Here is a 17844-nt window from a genome sequence, read left to right as displayed (position 1 = left end):
AAAATGTATCAGAGCAAGATTTCCCAAGATTTATACAATGATATGTGTAATGGAGGATGCATTGCAAGGCTGAATCAGAGACTAGATGGGTATTTAGAGGGCTATGGGAAAGTTAGTCAAAAGGTAAAGAAGTACATTGTTTGATGGCTGGACCTTTGCCTATTTGGATTTGTGTGTTAATAATAACTTATCTGGAGTCTTGTATTAGCAATGATCCTACCAGCTCAGGGTAGACATCCAGAATCACTCAGCTATCCTGCCTCTCACTTGTGATCATGCATACATGTAATAATCTTTGACCATCAATTTTACCTTTGGACAAGTACAAGAAAATCACTCCTACTATGTGTATAAGGCTTCTACATTGGTTAACAGATGAAAAAGACAAAATGAAAGGTGTGGTCACATTTAAGATAAATGCTTCTGTTTTGGTGCCTCCAATAAGCAATAGGTCTTAGCCTGTTTTTGACCTGTAGTGTTAAGGTTGGGTAAGTGAAATGTATGCAGGATTTAAATCTTCATAATTGTTGACTTTCCAAACTCACCTAAATTAACAAAGGAGAAAAATAATACCATTTTAGAAAGAGTACTGTTCTATCAAACAAATCCAAAGACTGTACTGAATCTGGCTTTTCTAACACAATTTTACCATAGTCTTTGTGAAGTAGACAGGACATTTGCAGGCAGTATTTATTCTACATAATGGATATGGAAGCTACCTTAGAGAAATTATGGCTGTATATCCATAAGCTACAGAAAGAAAGGGAATATTCACTTATGTGTATATTAAGATGTTTCACAATGCTCTGACAGGGTGAAATTGTGGTTTGCCTAAATAAAATCAACAGTTGCACGAGTGATTATACCTTAAAATTCATTGTGGTGAAATGCAAGAAAAAGTATGAATCCTACTTCTCTGGCTTCACTATGACCATGTGGTGGGATAGAGGTGACCTAAGGTCCTTGGAATGCATTTTCTGGTCAAATTGTGGTCATACCTATGCCCAATCAGAGAATCTTAAGGAAGAATCTGAGTAATGACAACCAAAAATTCTAATGTAAAATTTTTTTTAAAAATATTTATTTTTAGGTGTAGATGGACACAACACAACGCCTTTATTTATTTTTTTTTTTTAACGTGGTACTGAGGATTGAACCCTGTCCCACCCATGCTAGGCAGGCACTCTACCACTGAGCCACAATCCCAGCCCCTCTAATGTAAAATTTTTAAACATTTTTTAAAAATGCAGTTTGGAATAATAAATTAAACCATTCAAAATAAAATAAAATAAAAGTAAAACCTGAAGAATTCTCCAGCAGTTAGTGATAGGAGTCAAGAGCAAGTGTGTTCTAATGAAGGTTATGTTTGCTAGTTGTTTAAAGAGGTCAGAAACTAACCAGAGTGAAAGATTTCCTCCATTTGTCATTCCTTGGGAAAGAAGATAAAAATGGAATGTTAATTTAGTGTTGCAATTAAGAATTCCTGTGCTGAAAGATCTTTTCACAGTTGAACTCCTCACTCAAGCTCATGAGGTCATTTGTAGAGGTGCTAAAGGCATCAGACAGAGAAGTTGGTGCTCTGCCAGGCTCAGTTATGCCGAGCTGTAACCTAAAGATGACAGTTAACTTGAAACTGTTATGGGAGAGTTGCTGAATGTTGAAGCAGATGGAGCCTTTAAAGTGACCCAGCATCCTGTGTTACAAATGAGAATACTAAAAAGAGACCTGATCCTGTTTCAGGTCCTTCATCATTGGTCCCTGCTCCCTTTCCTGATGATACATAGAGGATGTTGAGATGGTGGGGTTCCTCTAGACCAGTTAAGCCTGGTTCTTGGGCTCAATGAGAGATTGCTTCAGAAAAATCTAGTGTGTAATTCTCTGTACTTCATCCTGAGAACATAGGCTGCTTTCTACGGGGTTTCATGCCACAGAAAGCATTGACCATGTATGACTTAGGATAATGCTGCATGATTAACTTTATATGAATTCTTCTTAATAATTAGTTCCATATATTTCTTATAATTCTAAATTTTTATCATTATAGTTTAAAAGCATGGTTCTTTTTCTACTCTGACAGAAAATATAGAAAGTTTGTCTAAAAAAAGCACAGGTAGCTGTTTTTCATACAAACACACCTATTTTATTAAGGATATTATCCTACCATCCCATAGTAATAACTCATTTAGCAAATCTCTACTATCTTTAGATTCCTCATCAGTCAAGTTATAGTATTGGACAAATATAAATTCATTTCAGCTCTAATATACTGCAACTTCCCTGGGCACCAGAAGATTGTGGGATAAAGTTGAGTCATTGTAGACTTACTTAATTTCTGGGTGTTTTACTCCCAGCACTTTTAATTCTCAAAAGAGAATCAGAAAAAAAAGTATACTCCGTGGATGTTTTCTGCAAACTTTGTGTTCACAAGTACACCTTAGCATTGTTAAATGCATCACCTTTCCTAATATAAAACTTTAAAGAGAGATTCGCCAGGCACAGAGGTGCACACCTGTAATCCCCCTCCTGGCTCAGAAGGCTGAGGCAGAAGGATCATGAGTTCAAAGCCAGCCCCAGCAACTTAGCAAGGTCCTAAATGACTCAGTAAGAGCCTGACTCTAAATAAAATACAAAAAAAAAAAAAAAAGGCCAGGTGGGAGGGCTGGGAGTGTGGTTCAGTGATTAAGTGCCCCTGGGTTCTATCTCCAGTACCAAAACTAAATAAATAAATACATACATACATAAATAAATGAAATTTTTAAAAAGAAACATTTATAGAGATATTTGTTAAAATTCTTATCAAATCAAATTTTGGGCCAATATTTCATGTACATTCTGATGTCAAAGCAATCACCTAAAATAAAAAAGCAAGATATAGAACCATAGGGTTGCAGGGAACTTCTCCAGTTACCCAGTTATCATTACCTTTTGTGTAAGAATCCCTTTTGAAATATTCTTGATAGAAGTCACTAACCACTGTTCAAATATTTCCAAGAACAAACTTGTTCCCTTCCAAGGTAGCCCATCCTGTTATTGTACTGCTGTCATTTTTAGAATCATCTTCTTATCTTTCACTTTCTGATTCCAGCTTTGACTTCTTAACCAAACATCTTTTCTCCTAGGAGCTCTCTTCCAAAAGTCCTCTCTTTTTATTAAGTTCTTTTGTGATTTTTCACATGGCATGATTGTAGATTTTTCAATGTACCACTTTATACCCTGAAACATGATCAAATATCCTGATGTGTCCCAGTAGGGTGGAGACTAGAGAGAGGACTTAATCCCTTGATCTGAAAATTTTTCTTCTAACATGGCTTTAAAATCACACTAGCTTCATTTAGCAGCCACATCATTGTTGACTCTTCTCCAATTTTCAATCAACTAAGAGATCCAGATCTGTCATGAGAACTGTAGTCAAGCCAGATTTTCCCATCTTACACTTAAGGAAATGACTCATTTAGGACTTGACATTTATTTCTGTTGACTTCAAATTTAGTTTTCTTTTTCTGAATCTCATTCTAATGTGTAAAGATAATTTTGAATCCTGATGCTTTAACCTCACTCTGAGTTCTCCCCTGACATACATTTCATTTGTATATTTTGGAATGCCATTTTGAAGACATGGAGAAACATATGGAATAATTCAGGATAATGACATGGCAAACCAACAGAAGAGAGAGTTATAGGGTGACACACTTCTATCAATTAATACTATTAATATTACATTCAGTTGTTCTACTAGTTGTAATTCCACTTAATTATTTTATCTATTCAGTTTTCTTAAATTTAAGTCCATCAAATATGATGCTAAAAGCAATATTATAGTTAGAGGAATTATTTGGCTATAAATTTAGCAATTGTATTAGAAAAGGAAAAAAACTGTTAGTTAATTCACCAAGACTTATAGTAGTACATGCTTGCTGGCTCCCAGTGATCACTGATTTCTTTCATAGATGTTCATTAATCATATATTCCTAAGATTACCAGTCATGGAACAGGATCTTTAAGTTATAGTTGTCCTACTGCTACTGCGTGGTGGTGACAGAAACACTTGAAAGCTGGCACTGTGCTTTGCCCAACACTGAACTAGAGAAACCAGATGTTCTGATCTCTCCTGATTTCTCCAATGCTCTCTGTCCTACCTACATTTATTTGAAAGACTTTGGTTAGCAAGGCAGAAGAAAGTGACACAGTGGAGTTTTGTAATCAGAAGCACTCCATATCTCCAGAATCATATTGTGAGGAGATAGAATGCCTCCCCCAAATTCTGCTTTGAACACCATGATACACAGAAGTAGGGGAGGAAAACAGGTAGATATTGCACTTCAGCTTAAGATCAGTCCTGCTCAAATTGTGGAACTTGAATGCATATAATTGGGTACAGTTGTGGAGTTGTTTTTTTTTTTTTTTTTCCTATTGAAGTGGAAGAAATTTGTGTTTGTGGATGTGCATTTGGCTGGTGAAAGGAACTTAAAGGAGAAACGGTAGGCAATAGCAGAGTTGGAGTGAAGCCCAGGTAAAATTCTATAAGATGGTAGAGGATGGTGAGTTTCATAAAGATGAGAAGATAACAGAAGTTTAGCTGCTAATACTTATAGTTTTAGGAGTATGTGTATAATAAATTGTATGCCATAAAACAAAATGAACTTCAAATATTAGCACAAAATTACAGAAATAAAATTAACACACAAAAGTGAACAGTGTACCATACCAAGACTCAGAAGAAGGATGTGGCACACAACATGAAGAATGGTGGCAGAGGACTTGTGTTGACCAAAAGAAATACAACTAACAAATTGGGGAGAAGTTGTACAATCTGTTTAGAATAAAAGAAATGTAAACCCTGAGGAAAAATAATCCTAGAAGGTATTAACACGATGTAGAACATTCGTGTTAAGTAAAAAATAACTGAAGTTGCTATTGGAGAAGATTATAGATGATTGATGGGGGATAAGGGTGATTTCTGAAATCAGATTATCAAATTGAGTAGTGGAATGATAACCTGGAGATGAGGGAACCTCAAATATTAGAATATCTGTTGTGAGTATCATTCCACTAAGAGCAGAGCATCTGATGAATTCCTGCCTTGTAGGCATTTTAACTTTCAGAAAGAAAAGGAAGAAATGTGAATAGATGTGCACTGATTTTCATAGAGTTGCCTTAAATCTCCTTTGAACTAGATATATAAAAGAGAGAGGGGGGGGAGGGAGAGATTATGTTATCTCAGAGTTGGAGGAATCACAAATATCACTCAGGCTACATATGAGCCCCATGTATGCCACCTGGCTTGTAATGGCCCCAGCAGTCCTTGAACATTCCAGAGACACAATCGTCATGAGACAGGTCATTCCATGTCCAATTAATTTAGACTGCATATTCTTTATATTGACATTAAAATTATGCTTAACTACTAGTATAATTCCAATTCCTATGAGCACACAGACTAAAGTTAACTGTTCTTCCTCAAGTCAGTCCCTCAAATATTTGGAGACAGTCACCCTGTTACCCCGAGCTTTTGCTTCCCCTGGCTTAATAGCCCTACTGCATTCTGTCACTCTCACAACTTGTTTTGCATGTTTTCAACCCCCCTCTGGTTTTCTTCTGAACAAAATGAGGAACACTGATCAGATGTAGGCAAGAGCTTTGAGAACAAGCTATTAACATTAGACTGTGGTCATTATCAGAATGAAATAGAAGGTTGGGTATCACCAGGCCTATGCCCCGAGTTTTAGGTATACAGATTCAAAATACACAGTAAATAGATGTAATTCCATTACTAGAGATTCTACAGTGAAATATTTCTCAAAGGGATTAGGAGATACTAAAAGAAGAAGTACTGTTATAATGATCCACATGAGGAAGTACAGAGTGAGAGATATCAAAATAAATGAGAATAGCTAAGCTGGAAGTAGGCTTATTAGTGCAGATACTAAAAGGATATGTAAATGTGGAAGGAGACAAAAGATGGCATGGAGCTAAAATTAAAGCATCAGAATGACTAGATCCCAGAATGGTCTTGGGCTTACATACTTCTAGAGGTAGCAAAGTAAGTACAAGTGTGTAAATTCACACATCTGCTACAAGAGAGTAAATCAGGAAGGGTCAGGGACATTTAATAGGCAAGTTTATGCCGCTCCTGGAGCTGCTTGTGTGCTGGTTCGGTGCGGACCTGGTACCTCTTTTGTGAAGAGGCAGCTGAGGAGACTCCGGCGCTCGCCATGGCCGACGAAAAGCCCAAGGAAGGAGTCAAGACTGAGAACAATGATCATATTAACTTGAAGGTGGCGGGGCAGGATGGTTCTGTGGTGCAGTTTAAGATTAAGAGGCATACACCACTTAGTAAACTAATGAAAGCATATTGTGAACGACAGGGTTTGTCGATGAGGCAGATCAGATTCCGATTTGACGGGCAGCCAATTAATGAAACAGACACACCTGCACAGTTGGAAATGGAGGATGAAGATACAATTGATGTGTTCCAGCAGCAGACAGGAGGTGTCTACTAAAAAGGGAACCTGCTACTTTACTCCAGAACTCTGTTCTTACAGACCAAGAATACATTCTCAATTAGAAAACTGCAATTTGGTTCCACCACATCCTGACTACTACAGTATAGTTTTCTTTATTCTTTCATTTTCCCCTTCCCCATTCCTTTATTGTACATAAAGTAACTGTTGTATGTGCACAAGCATATTGCATTTTTTTAAAACTAAATGGCCAATGATATGTTTTGATTGACATCAAATGGAGATGGGATGGGGAAAAATACTGGTTCTGTGAAAATATCCCCTTTCTCCATTAGTGGCATGCTCATTCAGCTCTTATCTTTATATTCCAGTAAGTTATTTTGCTCTCACTGTTTTAACAAAAAACAAAACAACAACAACAACAAAAAACCTGAACAACATAAAAATCCTTGCATACCTTGTTCGATTGGAGAATTTTAATGTTTTTCATTTATCATTGTAAGACCAAGGACAATTTTATAACTTTTTTGTACGTAGCTGTTACATGTAGGGCAATTTGTCTTTAAGTAGGGGTAAATTACTCTTAAAAAAGATTCCTATATAGTTTTCCCTTCAAGTCAAGCGTCTTGTTTAAAACTTCTTGTTTAAACTTCTTGTTTAAAATGAAAAAAAATAATAGGCAAGTTTATGAATTACCTGATTATTAACCACCTGATTGATATATAGAGGTAAAATAGAATTTTTCTTTCAGGTTATCAAGAGGAGAATATAGGAAAAAATATATATTTAAAGAGCCAATAGCATTATTAAAAAGAAACAAAGAAATTGACATGGTGTGTATGTATGCATGCTTTTATAAAAATCCCTCCATCTTTAGCCAGCAGAGTGAATTATAAATCTTTTTCACAATTAAAAAAAAACATTTTTTAATTTAAAAATCTGTTAACACTATTCTCCCAACCAGTTTTCTCAGACCAACTCATAACCACAAAGGGGAAAATATTCCCCCAAGATCTCCAGTTTTAGGCTCAAAGCTAAAGCCTCTAGAGGCAATTTGAAACACTTTATATAACTACCATTTATTCTCACTACAATCAGCAGTAGTGGATAGGAGTTGGTAGATTCAATGGGATATCTTTTTCAGAATCAATGAACTTAATTAGTCATGTTGAATCACACTCCCACAGCTTCTAAAGAGTCACCAACTGCCCACTAGCCTTGTTTCTGTATTGCCTGCAGAGGGAACCTCCCTGAGCTGAGGCCTGTGCCTCCTCTTTGGGTAAGAGACACTAAACTTTCTTCAGAAGATTCAAATTCACCTGCAGTGGGCAGTGCCATTTATAGGTTTTATGACTTTAGTGGAATCTAGTTTTCTCTTCCCTTTTCCTCTATGATAGCTTCAATTCTCTAATCTTCTGATGTTCCATTTCATTCAACATCAACCCCGCTGAAATCTTTTTCTTCCAGTTTTCATCTTGGATTATTTTTTCCATCTTCTCTAGGAACACTTCATCCTTTCTAATAAGCTAGAGACACGTAGATAGTCCTCAAACTCCTCCATGTTCCTTATTGGAGAGTTTTCTCTCATTTTTCCCTCAAAGATGGGGAAAATCTTGTCACCAGTCCTAAAAGAAAATTCTTAATTTAGCTCAATGGTTTCTATTAAATCATTAAATCACCTCTGAATAGTCCTAATTTATTACTTAACTGCTTACAGAATTTACTTTCCAAAATCTTTATGATTTTATATAAATTCTATTCATGTTTTCTATAACTTTAAATTCTGAGGACAAAATCTATAGGCTTATTCATATATGACCTGACAAGTGTTGAAAAATTTGAGATGAATAATTTTTCCTACTACCTAGTATTGTCTAATATCATGTTGAGGCTAAAAGACTATGTTTGAGACTTATAGTAAGTTCATTAACTAATACAGCTACATTTGTAAGTAACCATTCATTGTGCAATGCATCTTACAAATATTTACTAAATAGCAGTATGTACCAGATGCTATACTGAATGGTGGGAAATACATATAAGCAAAGCAGATATATTTGTTTAAAGGAGTTCATGGTCTTCCAGGAAAGCGGTAGAACTGTAATAGCAACCCAGTGTGCTAAGTGCTATCACATGGGTAAACACAAAGAACAGTTGAATCCCAAAGCTTGACCACAGAGCCTTGGAGAGTCTTTATGTAGAGGGTACTTAAGCCAAGTTTGGACAAGTAGATAAGATGTTACATGAGTGAGAGAATTCTAAATGTTAGAAATATGCAATGGCACAGAAATACAAAAGAGCACAGCATACTGTGAAAGTTATCATACAATCTGGCTAGGGTCTAGATTTTGTGGGGTGTGTGTGACGTAGGAAGAAGAGTTTTGGCATAGCATGAACCTGTTGGGCCTCGTATCCTGTGCTAAGATACTTGAAATTTTTATTTTAAGCTGGAATTTTTTGTTCAACTTAGAAATGCAATTATACTGCAAAAAGGACTTTGGATATTAGAGCAGAATGAGCATTTTGGATGAAGAAAAATAGCAAGGGCTTTGAAACTAAGGTAGTAGTGGTGATAACAGAGAAAAGATGGATTCAACTGGGGACTGAGTAGATATGCAGGTGGTGAAGGAACAATATGACTTCAGCATGTCCAGGAAGAATACTTGGGTAGATAGTGGTAATGACAAATATGAATCATGTAAGAGGATGGCATAATTAGGGGAAATAATTAATTCACTTGAGGAGATAAAGAGTTTGAAGTACCTTAAAACATATAGTTACAGAGGAGCTGACTAGGGTTTGTAACTTAGAAAGCTTAGAACTGCAGATGTGAATGCCATATAAATTTGTGTAGGTTGTAGTGAAGTTTTTGGTCTTTGGTAAAACCATTCAAAAAGAATAAAATGTTTTAAGAGATGAAAACCAAGGGCCAAGAATCCCAGGTAATTCATAATTTAAGAGCAAAATGGATTTCATCTCTGCAGGAGATAGGGCAAGGATGGAATGGGGATCTTGAAGAATGTAGTGGAGTTTGGAATGGCAGCTGGAAAAGGAGCTCAAAGGGCCATGTGAAAGAATGGCTGAGAGCAAAAATGGTACTGATGGTGCTGAGGGTACATCTTAGTTTGGACACATGCATTTTGTATCCCTTATGCAGTAAGCTATTCTGGATATACAGTCCTGCAGCTGTCTCTACCACCTTAATAATGTTTCTGACTACCATCATTCCTATTTGGCAAGATTATTTTAAATTCTGAGACTTTCTTGCAAGGAAGACTCCTATTTACACCCAAAGTTTGGTGATCTGCAGTTCCAATGAGAACTATCCTTTGCCATCATCTGGATCCATGATGAAATTGTCAAAGAACACCTGATCAAATGCTGCTGCAAACTGCTGTCCCACCTCCAAATCTCTGCACAGATGTGGTTGAGAAGGTAGCAGCATCTCAGCAGCTGTCCTGGCTTGGTCAGTGCAGCCTATGAGTGAGCAGCCAAAACCTGTGAGCACCAGATGCCAGCTAGGCCCCAGAGAAGCCTGAACCGATCTGATTAGAAAGAGAAAACACTGACAAGTTTGTGGCCCAAATAATTAGCAATGGAAATGAAGTGACACTTAAAAAGGAGAAAGAAGAGAGAAAAAAATTTTCAAAAGGAAGAATTCCTGGATGCCCAAAGACAGCTAACCATCCCAACCACACTACGGCCTAAAGACACAAGTACAGGTGGCACTGTCTGCTTTGTGTCTACAGGAAAGAAACTGCAGGAGATCTGAACAGGGTGTAGATTCACTCCAAGGGTACGACTCTATACTAACTTCATCCCCATATTTGGGGAGTTTTCTGGGTTTGTGGAATAACCTATATCTCTTAGTGCAAATATCAGCAAATTATATCCCAGAGGCTAACTTCAGCCCTCTGCGTGTTTTTAAAAATAACTTTTTATTGGCACCCAGCCACACCCATTAATTTATGTACTGTCATGGCTGCTTTCATACTGTAAAGGCAGCATTGAATACTTGCAACAGGGAAATCATGGCCCGCAAAGTCTAAAATATTTACACCCTGGCCCTTGATAGAATATGTTTTTTGACCCCTGTTTTAGTATGAAGACATTTTAGCTTGAGAAACAGCTGTGCCTAAATTCATCTTATGTGGTTGAACTACTCTATAGCATAAACACACACACACACACACACACACACACACACACACACACACAACTGAGAATTTAAATGGCTAAAAAATGCAATCTGCATTCTGACTCTGAATTATATTTTTTAAATGTTGCATAGACTTTGTTTGGATTACCCTCTTTCCCCACCCCCCAGGCTCTGTCTTAATCTTCCCAAGTGAAATCTGTCCTTTGCTTCATGTTGTCTTGTAACTATATTTCAATAGCACTTAATCAGTGATAAAACTGCTTTGATTTATTCCCAGCTGTGGATATTATTGTTGAAATCTGTGTAAGTGTTCCAACGTGTTATGATTGGAGCAATAGCATTTAAGAGTCCAGAGGCAAGTCAGAAAATTAACAACTGAGTTTTCTGATGCCTAAATTAACTGCACAGACATCGCTGAGTACAATGAGAAAGTTCTGAGAAACTTACTCGGCAGTATGTGAAGTGTGGAAATGGCTCACCCATTAAAAGTATTACATCGTCAAAACAAGTTCTCATTGGATGTACTTCCCAAAGGCAGCACCACAGTTTCGTATAAAGACAGCTGGCTGCTCTTTTCTTCGGGGACACTTTTCTTTATGCAACATGTAGACTGTGATGCTATAGCATCTAAAATGATATTTCTCAATTCCACATCAAGGCTGAGCCCCAGTATGTGCCTTGTGGTGGGCTTTGCCGATGCATCTGCAGTGATCTTAAAAGTGCAAAACAAAGCAAGGAACAAAACCCCATATGGTTACAAAAGCAGTCCGTGTTCATTGCAGAAAACTTAGACTAAAGAAAAAAAAACATGAAAAAAAGTGACCCATAAGTCCTTGCACCTAGACATAACAACAGTCTAGTGTGTGATCTCCATAATTATATGTATTTTTAAATTCCTGTATTATTTGTGAAATGAGCTAGATTCTGAAAACAAAATGTGAGTCTAGGTGACATTTGGAAGAGTGTGTTCCCAGAGTTTCAGTTCAATTTCTGCATTTTATTTCTTTATGTAAGACTTCATTAAATGCTATCATTATATCACTGGCAGATTGTTTGTAGTTTGAGTTGTATGTTAGAGTTGGCCATGACATTTCCTTATTTGTTCTTTTTCTAAATCTCAGTTTGTACAAATCAGGGAGTGAAGTCTTCAGAGCATATTTTAATTGTCATTGGTTTTCCTCAACTCTCTTCATTTATTGCTTAAAAGTATTCTCAAAGCAAGGTATGTTAGATGGTAGCATTGAATGTCTTTGTTGCCAGGTGTTTGCTGGACTGGAGTTCTTTTTTTTTCTGTATATATACACAGAATATTTCTTCAGAAGACAAATCCTTTGATGTCTATAGGAGCTCTGTAACTGTCATGAGTACTTTTTTATTTGAAATAATGACATTAGATCATTTCCTAACAGAGCTGAAAATGGTCAACCCTTACATTCTTTAGTCTTACTCCATTGTGGTGGATTCCCAGCCAGACTCTGAGCTAATGAAGAGCCAAGATTACATATTTTATCTCTGAATCACAAATTCATAAATCTCTCTCTGACACATTAAAAACATACTTAATAAATATTTGTAAAATAAAGGAGAAATTACTCACCCAAGACCATCTACTTATAAGGTGCCAGAATTGTGTCTCCTGACCTGACCTTTGCATTCCCTGTTTCCACTTATGCCATCATACTATAGTGGTTAGGAAAGCAGGCTTTCAAGTTCAGAGTCTCTAGGCACAGTGAAATTCAGATCTGAGCTTCTTAGCTATGTGGTATGGCCTTGGTGAAGTCTGTGGACCTTAGTCTCACCATCTGTGAAATGTTGGCTATATTATATAGACCCTACTGTGCAGGGCTATTGTAGCTGAAACAAAATAATATCCTGAAGTGCTTTGCCAATCTTAGCTTTTATTTTCCTCTCTCAGTCATCCCAATATATTGAAATAGACTATAATGGACACTTTATAAGTTTAAAAATGTTTTAACAAGATAACAAATATTACGAACAGGCATATGCTATGAGATTATGATTCATTATTATGGTTGCTTTTAGATTTATTTCCCTTCTTAATTACAAATGAATAGACACTTGGATAGTTCATATGACCTGGCTAGTTCTTTTTGCTTGTTATCTTGTGCTAATTTTAAAGAGAAATTGAGGAATAAGGAAAGGATGTAAATCTCTTTAAGGCTACTCAAAATTATAAGCAGTAAGAAATAAACATTTTATATCAAGGTTCTTTGCTAAGTATTCATACAAGTATCATTTATAAAAGCAAGCTGAATGTGGGTTTCTACAACAGGTGCTATTTTTGCTGAAGTCTGCTAATAACCTCTGCATTAAGTTCATAATAAGATTAAAATCTACTGTTCTTAGAAAAAGAAGAGTTGAAAATGTTTTGCAAAAGCCCTTTCATCTCTAATGTCAACACCCCCTTAACCCAGAACTCTGTTGAAGCAAGAGCCAAAATCTATATAGGTCTAATTGTGAGTGGCTTTGTGAACAAGCACACTCAGATAATAAGGAAATTAAAAGGTACTCCAAGCACCCCTGCTCCCAAACGTGGACTCTGAGATGGTTTGGCAGTTGTCACAGCAGGTTGAACCTACATACTTAATGTTTTTAAGGAAAAGGAGCTGAATTTTTAAGGACATTGCCCATTGCGTTGCTTTAATTGTAATCCTGAAGGCAACTGGATTCATTAATGAGCATAATAGGATTAGATGTTTTTTTAAAAAATGTTCTAATCTAGTTTCAGAGGAACTCCTCAAAAAGTAAACAAAAACTGCTGTATGCAAACTTTCTGAAGTGATAGTATGGATAGTATCTGTGCAACCAATGGTCATTACAAAAATTTTGAATTGTATGTGTCCCAATTCAAGATTAAATAGTCTCTGCAGTTGTAATGTTTGGGATAGTGTGGTTTCTTACTGGATAAAAAAAGAAGAGAAGTTAGATAACTAAGAGTGACTTTCTACTTTGCTAGAAGGTACCTAAAAACGAAATACTCCTCAGTGGCAGTGGCTGCTGATTCTGTGCCCAAGCCTGTGAACAGGTTCCTTTTGAAGGAGCCAGGCAAGCTCCTTCTAGGCTCCACCTCTCTCAGGTGTGCCTGCCTCTCCAAGCTCCCGCTGCTCAGTGAGGTGAAGAGTGCTTGATCTTTTCCTTGCTTGTCTCAGCCAGGGGTCTATTGTTAAGACCTGCCTGAAAGCTGGCAAAATGACATTCCCTGGTGTGATGGAGTTTTAATGTAAGATTACAACCATAGATCAAAGTGAGGAGGACATTTGGGCAGGGGCTCTTAAGAATTTTAGAGCCAGAGCATAAAAAAGATAATTATGCTATATGATTTAGGGTTGTTTCTGCATGTGTCACTCACGAGCAAGGCTTGTCCTCTGGATTATAAAGGGCTTTGGCTTTTTTTTTTCCCTTCTCAATATTTCTTATTATTTGGTATCTAGATGTTTTTTTTTAAAGGCTGTGATTAAAAGAAACCAGAGATATTCTATAAATGACTTTTCCTGATTATGATGATCCACCTTTGAGACAGAGAGAATATTCCAGGTTTGCTATCCATGAATTCAAGAACAAAAAGGAGAAAAATAGGGCCAGCGATCTATACTGTCAAAGTTCTTTTTTTCTGACTTCACCAATTCAAACTTGAAAATAATTCAGCTCTAGCTGGACATCAGTTTACCATTTCCTGTTGACCTATTTTTTTTTTAAAAAAAGTGTTGAAATAACAAAATCATTTAAATTTAAACCGACTTTTCAGATTTTGAAATTTTGGAAGAGTTTATCCCTCCTAATGAGCTGATATGCATCCTGCAGTTAACTAAGGGTGGTTTGGCCATGGTTCCAGGGACTAACTTCTATGCTGTTATGATTGATTCCTTTAACCAAGTTTTCTGGAAAGAATATTTTTTTCCTATTTGGCTTTTTACCTACATAATAGCAGATGCATTATTCTATGTTTTCTATACTTACCGTGCTGATGAGTATTTGTTACACTAAATTGTCTTCATAAAATTTGTTTTGAAACTTGAAACATTTCCTATCACAGAAGAAATACATGATCATATTCTTTAAAAAATTAGCAAATCTGAAAAAGTGAAAGAAAAAAATTAAAATTACCCTTAATTTCCACAATCATAAAATAATTTGCTTTTAACAATGCAATTAGTTAACTTTCTATGACCCAACAATAGGACAGGAATAATAAATAGACCCACCTATAACTCCGCCTCCCGACGAGGCTGTGAGTATACAACATGTTACTCTAAGAGCAGTGTTCAGCATAGCACCTTTGAGTTTATCCAATCCAATTTCTCCTTGGGAGATTTGGGATATCAGCTAGGAAGTTGGGGAATTCTTTTATGCTGTTAACTATTTCATTTTCTACCTTATAACTGACTGAGTCAGGAACTCCTAGATGGATGTATTGGGGGTAAGCAGGGGAGAAGTGATTCTGATGCCTGTTGACTGGACCCACTGAGCTGCCAAATTGCCCCTCACAGGGGAGGAAGGGAAGTGTTCTAGAGGCCTCAGGATCACACCAGTTTCTGCTGGAGCTGGAGCAGAGCCTGGGTCTCTGAATTGCAACCTCAGGGCTGCTTCTACCAGGCAGAGAGCCACTGTACAAGTCTACAGAGATAAGCATTTTGCCTGAGTTTAGCAGCATGATAATCTGTTATATCCAGACAATTGCTGCAAATAGTATTCCATTTTTAAGACAGACAGTAATGCTTGCTAGCAGGTAATTCTGGCGAGCAAAATAAGGGGGAGGGGCATTTGTTTACATTTCAAAGCATTCATGTTTTACTAACTCATTGTGATCTTTTCTCATCAGTCTGAATTAATGAAATTTTACTTCATTTCAGCACCTAAATTTGCATGAATTTGAGTGAGGGTAGAAAAAGAAGTGTGCTATGAATTTAAAACTTTTTCGGTGTGTGCCTTACAGTGACATTCTCTGGGCTTCCTTGCATGAAGTGGTTAGTCTCTTATGGCTGAGTGTTCAACCCAAGAACAGGCAGCAGAATGGAGCAGTCTCATATCATTCCTGGAAGCTCAATCTTCTCATAAAAATATTTCAGATACCACCACATGTGGTAAGTTGACCTGTGTTTGAAGACCTACGAGAAGAGAAAGCCAAGTGCCCAAAGGCTGAGCGAGCTAGCCTGTGATGGGGCAATTTGTAATGTTTCTAACTATTCCAGGTGCAGCTACAATCTTGTACGACACTACCCTGGCCACCGCACATGACTGATTCTGCAAGGATCTTTGCGTAGGTGTTTAGATGTTGTATCGTGTCTGCCTGACATAAACTAATGATGTAGACAGCTAAACATGGTGACATGATTAAACAGGATGTTAATTAGTGGCTCCTGGAAGAGTCTCCATCCTTCCTTTTAGCAGCCTTTGCTATGCATGTGTAAAAGTTAGAAATGGCTGTTCCCTGTATAGCATCTGCTAATGGCAATGGGATTTAAGAGAAAAAAAGCAGTTAAACCACCGAGTGAGACATGTCAGGTCCATCTTCTTGTCCTGAGGGTTGGTCCAAAACTATGTCTTTGCAGGAAGGAATATGGCAATTTTCCTGCAGGCAGTAATCATTTGTACTATTACTTAGTTGTCAAGTATTGATGATCCCATTTCAATCAAACATATCTCATCCAGAGAGCTTTTGATGGGAGGAATTTTTGGAAGGGTTTAGGAGGGTTAAATCTGTGAGACATGGCTTCCATCTGGAATGCATTAGCTACAAAGATTTATTAGTCAGAGTGCCTCTGCATAATGTTCCATGGAAAGCGGGCCCTGTATCTAATTTCCAGCATGATGTCTATATGAGGAGTGATCTTTGAAATATCATAGGTGACATTCAAGTTTGTTATAAAAATAGTAAATGCCCAGGATTTTCATGGCGGCTATTTTAAATCCCTCATGAGGGCTGCTAAGCAGGTAGTTGATTTGTTGACAAATGATAAAACTGTAGGAATAGCAACATGCATGAAATTTTAAAATGGGGCAGCCCTTTGAAACAGAAGAAGACTATTAGGAAAATTATGAGCATTTAGTGTTTTCATTTACCCTTTCTCGGGGCAAGATAACATTAGAAAATAATAAGATCTGTATTTAACTAAGTAAAGAAGTACATCCCCCTTTCTGATGAAAATCATTTTTAAGAGCTGGTGTTATTGATCAGTATGTAAGGCAGGGAAAGCTGTATAACATCTCATATGTTAGATGGTCTGAGACTACATGTTTCTCAGCTGTAATGTGGTTGGTAGAAATTAGAAATTATGGGGTGCTAGAATCCCAACTCTACGGATCACTGCATGGGAGGAAGGAAGAACGAAATGAGAGTAAGGTTGAAGTTGGGTGGCAGAAATCAGGATCAGAGAGCAGTGATACCCCTCCACTTCATGCTGAAAAGGCAGCTCAAACCCTGTGAAACACTTTCTCCTCCTCACCTGCTCTGTTGTGGCTTGCCAATGTAAAAGTACAGCCCCACTAAAGCCTTTTATGCCATCAGGAAGCAGCACTGATTTAAGGTGACTTCCCTGGCTCTGTCATATCTTCCTAAAAGCAAAGGGTAAAGGATTAATGCCAGGTGAAGAGTGAGCCGTCGTCCAAATATTTATCTCTGAATTTAGGTCACACCACAATGCCCAGTTGTGTCATTCCCTCTCAATGTAGGAAAATGTGTTCTGTATCCTGGATACAAGTTCAGTACTGAATTGTTCTCCAAGGGTTACAAGAGAAGTGCTGGAAGCTCAGAAATTTTCTTTTACCCTGGTATTAGGCATCTGTGCCATGGGGCAGCTCTGTGCCAGACAACGGAATTGAGAGTGAGGGAGTGCTAGCCACAAAATGCACGTTAGAGAGTGAAAAGAGGTTTCACCACAAGACCTCAAAGAGCAGGCCTCTGGCTTTTCACTTTTTAGGTGAACATTTACAGGGTCCTGAGCATGATGTGCTTATTTCTCTTCTGCATCTGCTGTGTATGCTAAGGACACAACTGAAGCAATGTCTCAGAACTACAGAGGAGGACACATTCCAGGACCCCACTTGTGGTCAAAACTTTGTTAGCCAGGATGACTTGAAGATATTAATTTCTTGTGCTTTCCATCTGGCAAAGTGCTGTGGGGTCTACACACACCCATGTTCTGTGCATATTTTCCTGTGCATACTTGTACTCATTGGGTGTGAGTCCTGCATGTTTTCTGGGTT

General features: G+C 37.4%; 2 protein-coding genes across 14 annotated transcripts in view; both read left to right on the top strand.

Moving 5' to 3' along the window:
- The window catches only part of NPAS3 (neuronal PAS domain protein 3), an 845028-nt gene that overhangs the window by 491154 nt on the left and 336030 nt on the right, over nt 1–17844 (top strand). The window lies entirely within an intron of this gene.
- On the top strand, nt 6198–6947 carry LOC308647887 (small ubiquitin-related modifier 2). The gene has a single exon (XM_081292409.1). The coding sequence runs from the start codon at nt 6213–6215 to the stop codon at nt 6498–6500; it is 288 nt and encodes a 95-aa protein (XP_081148535.1). The 5' UTR covers nt 6198–6212; the 3' UTR covers nt 6501–6947.

Source organism: Spermophilus citellus (assembly GCF_964194105.1).
Source record: "Spermophilus citellus genome assembly, chromosome: 4".
NCBI lineage: Eukaryota > Metazoa > Chordata > Mammalia > Rodentia > Sciuridae > Spermophilus > Spermophilus citellus.
This window is presented reverse-complemented; position numbering and strand designations above follow the sequence as displayed.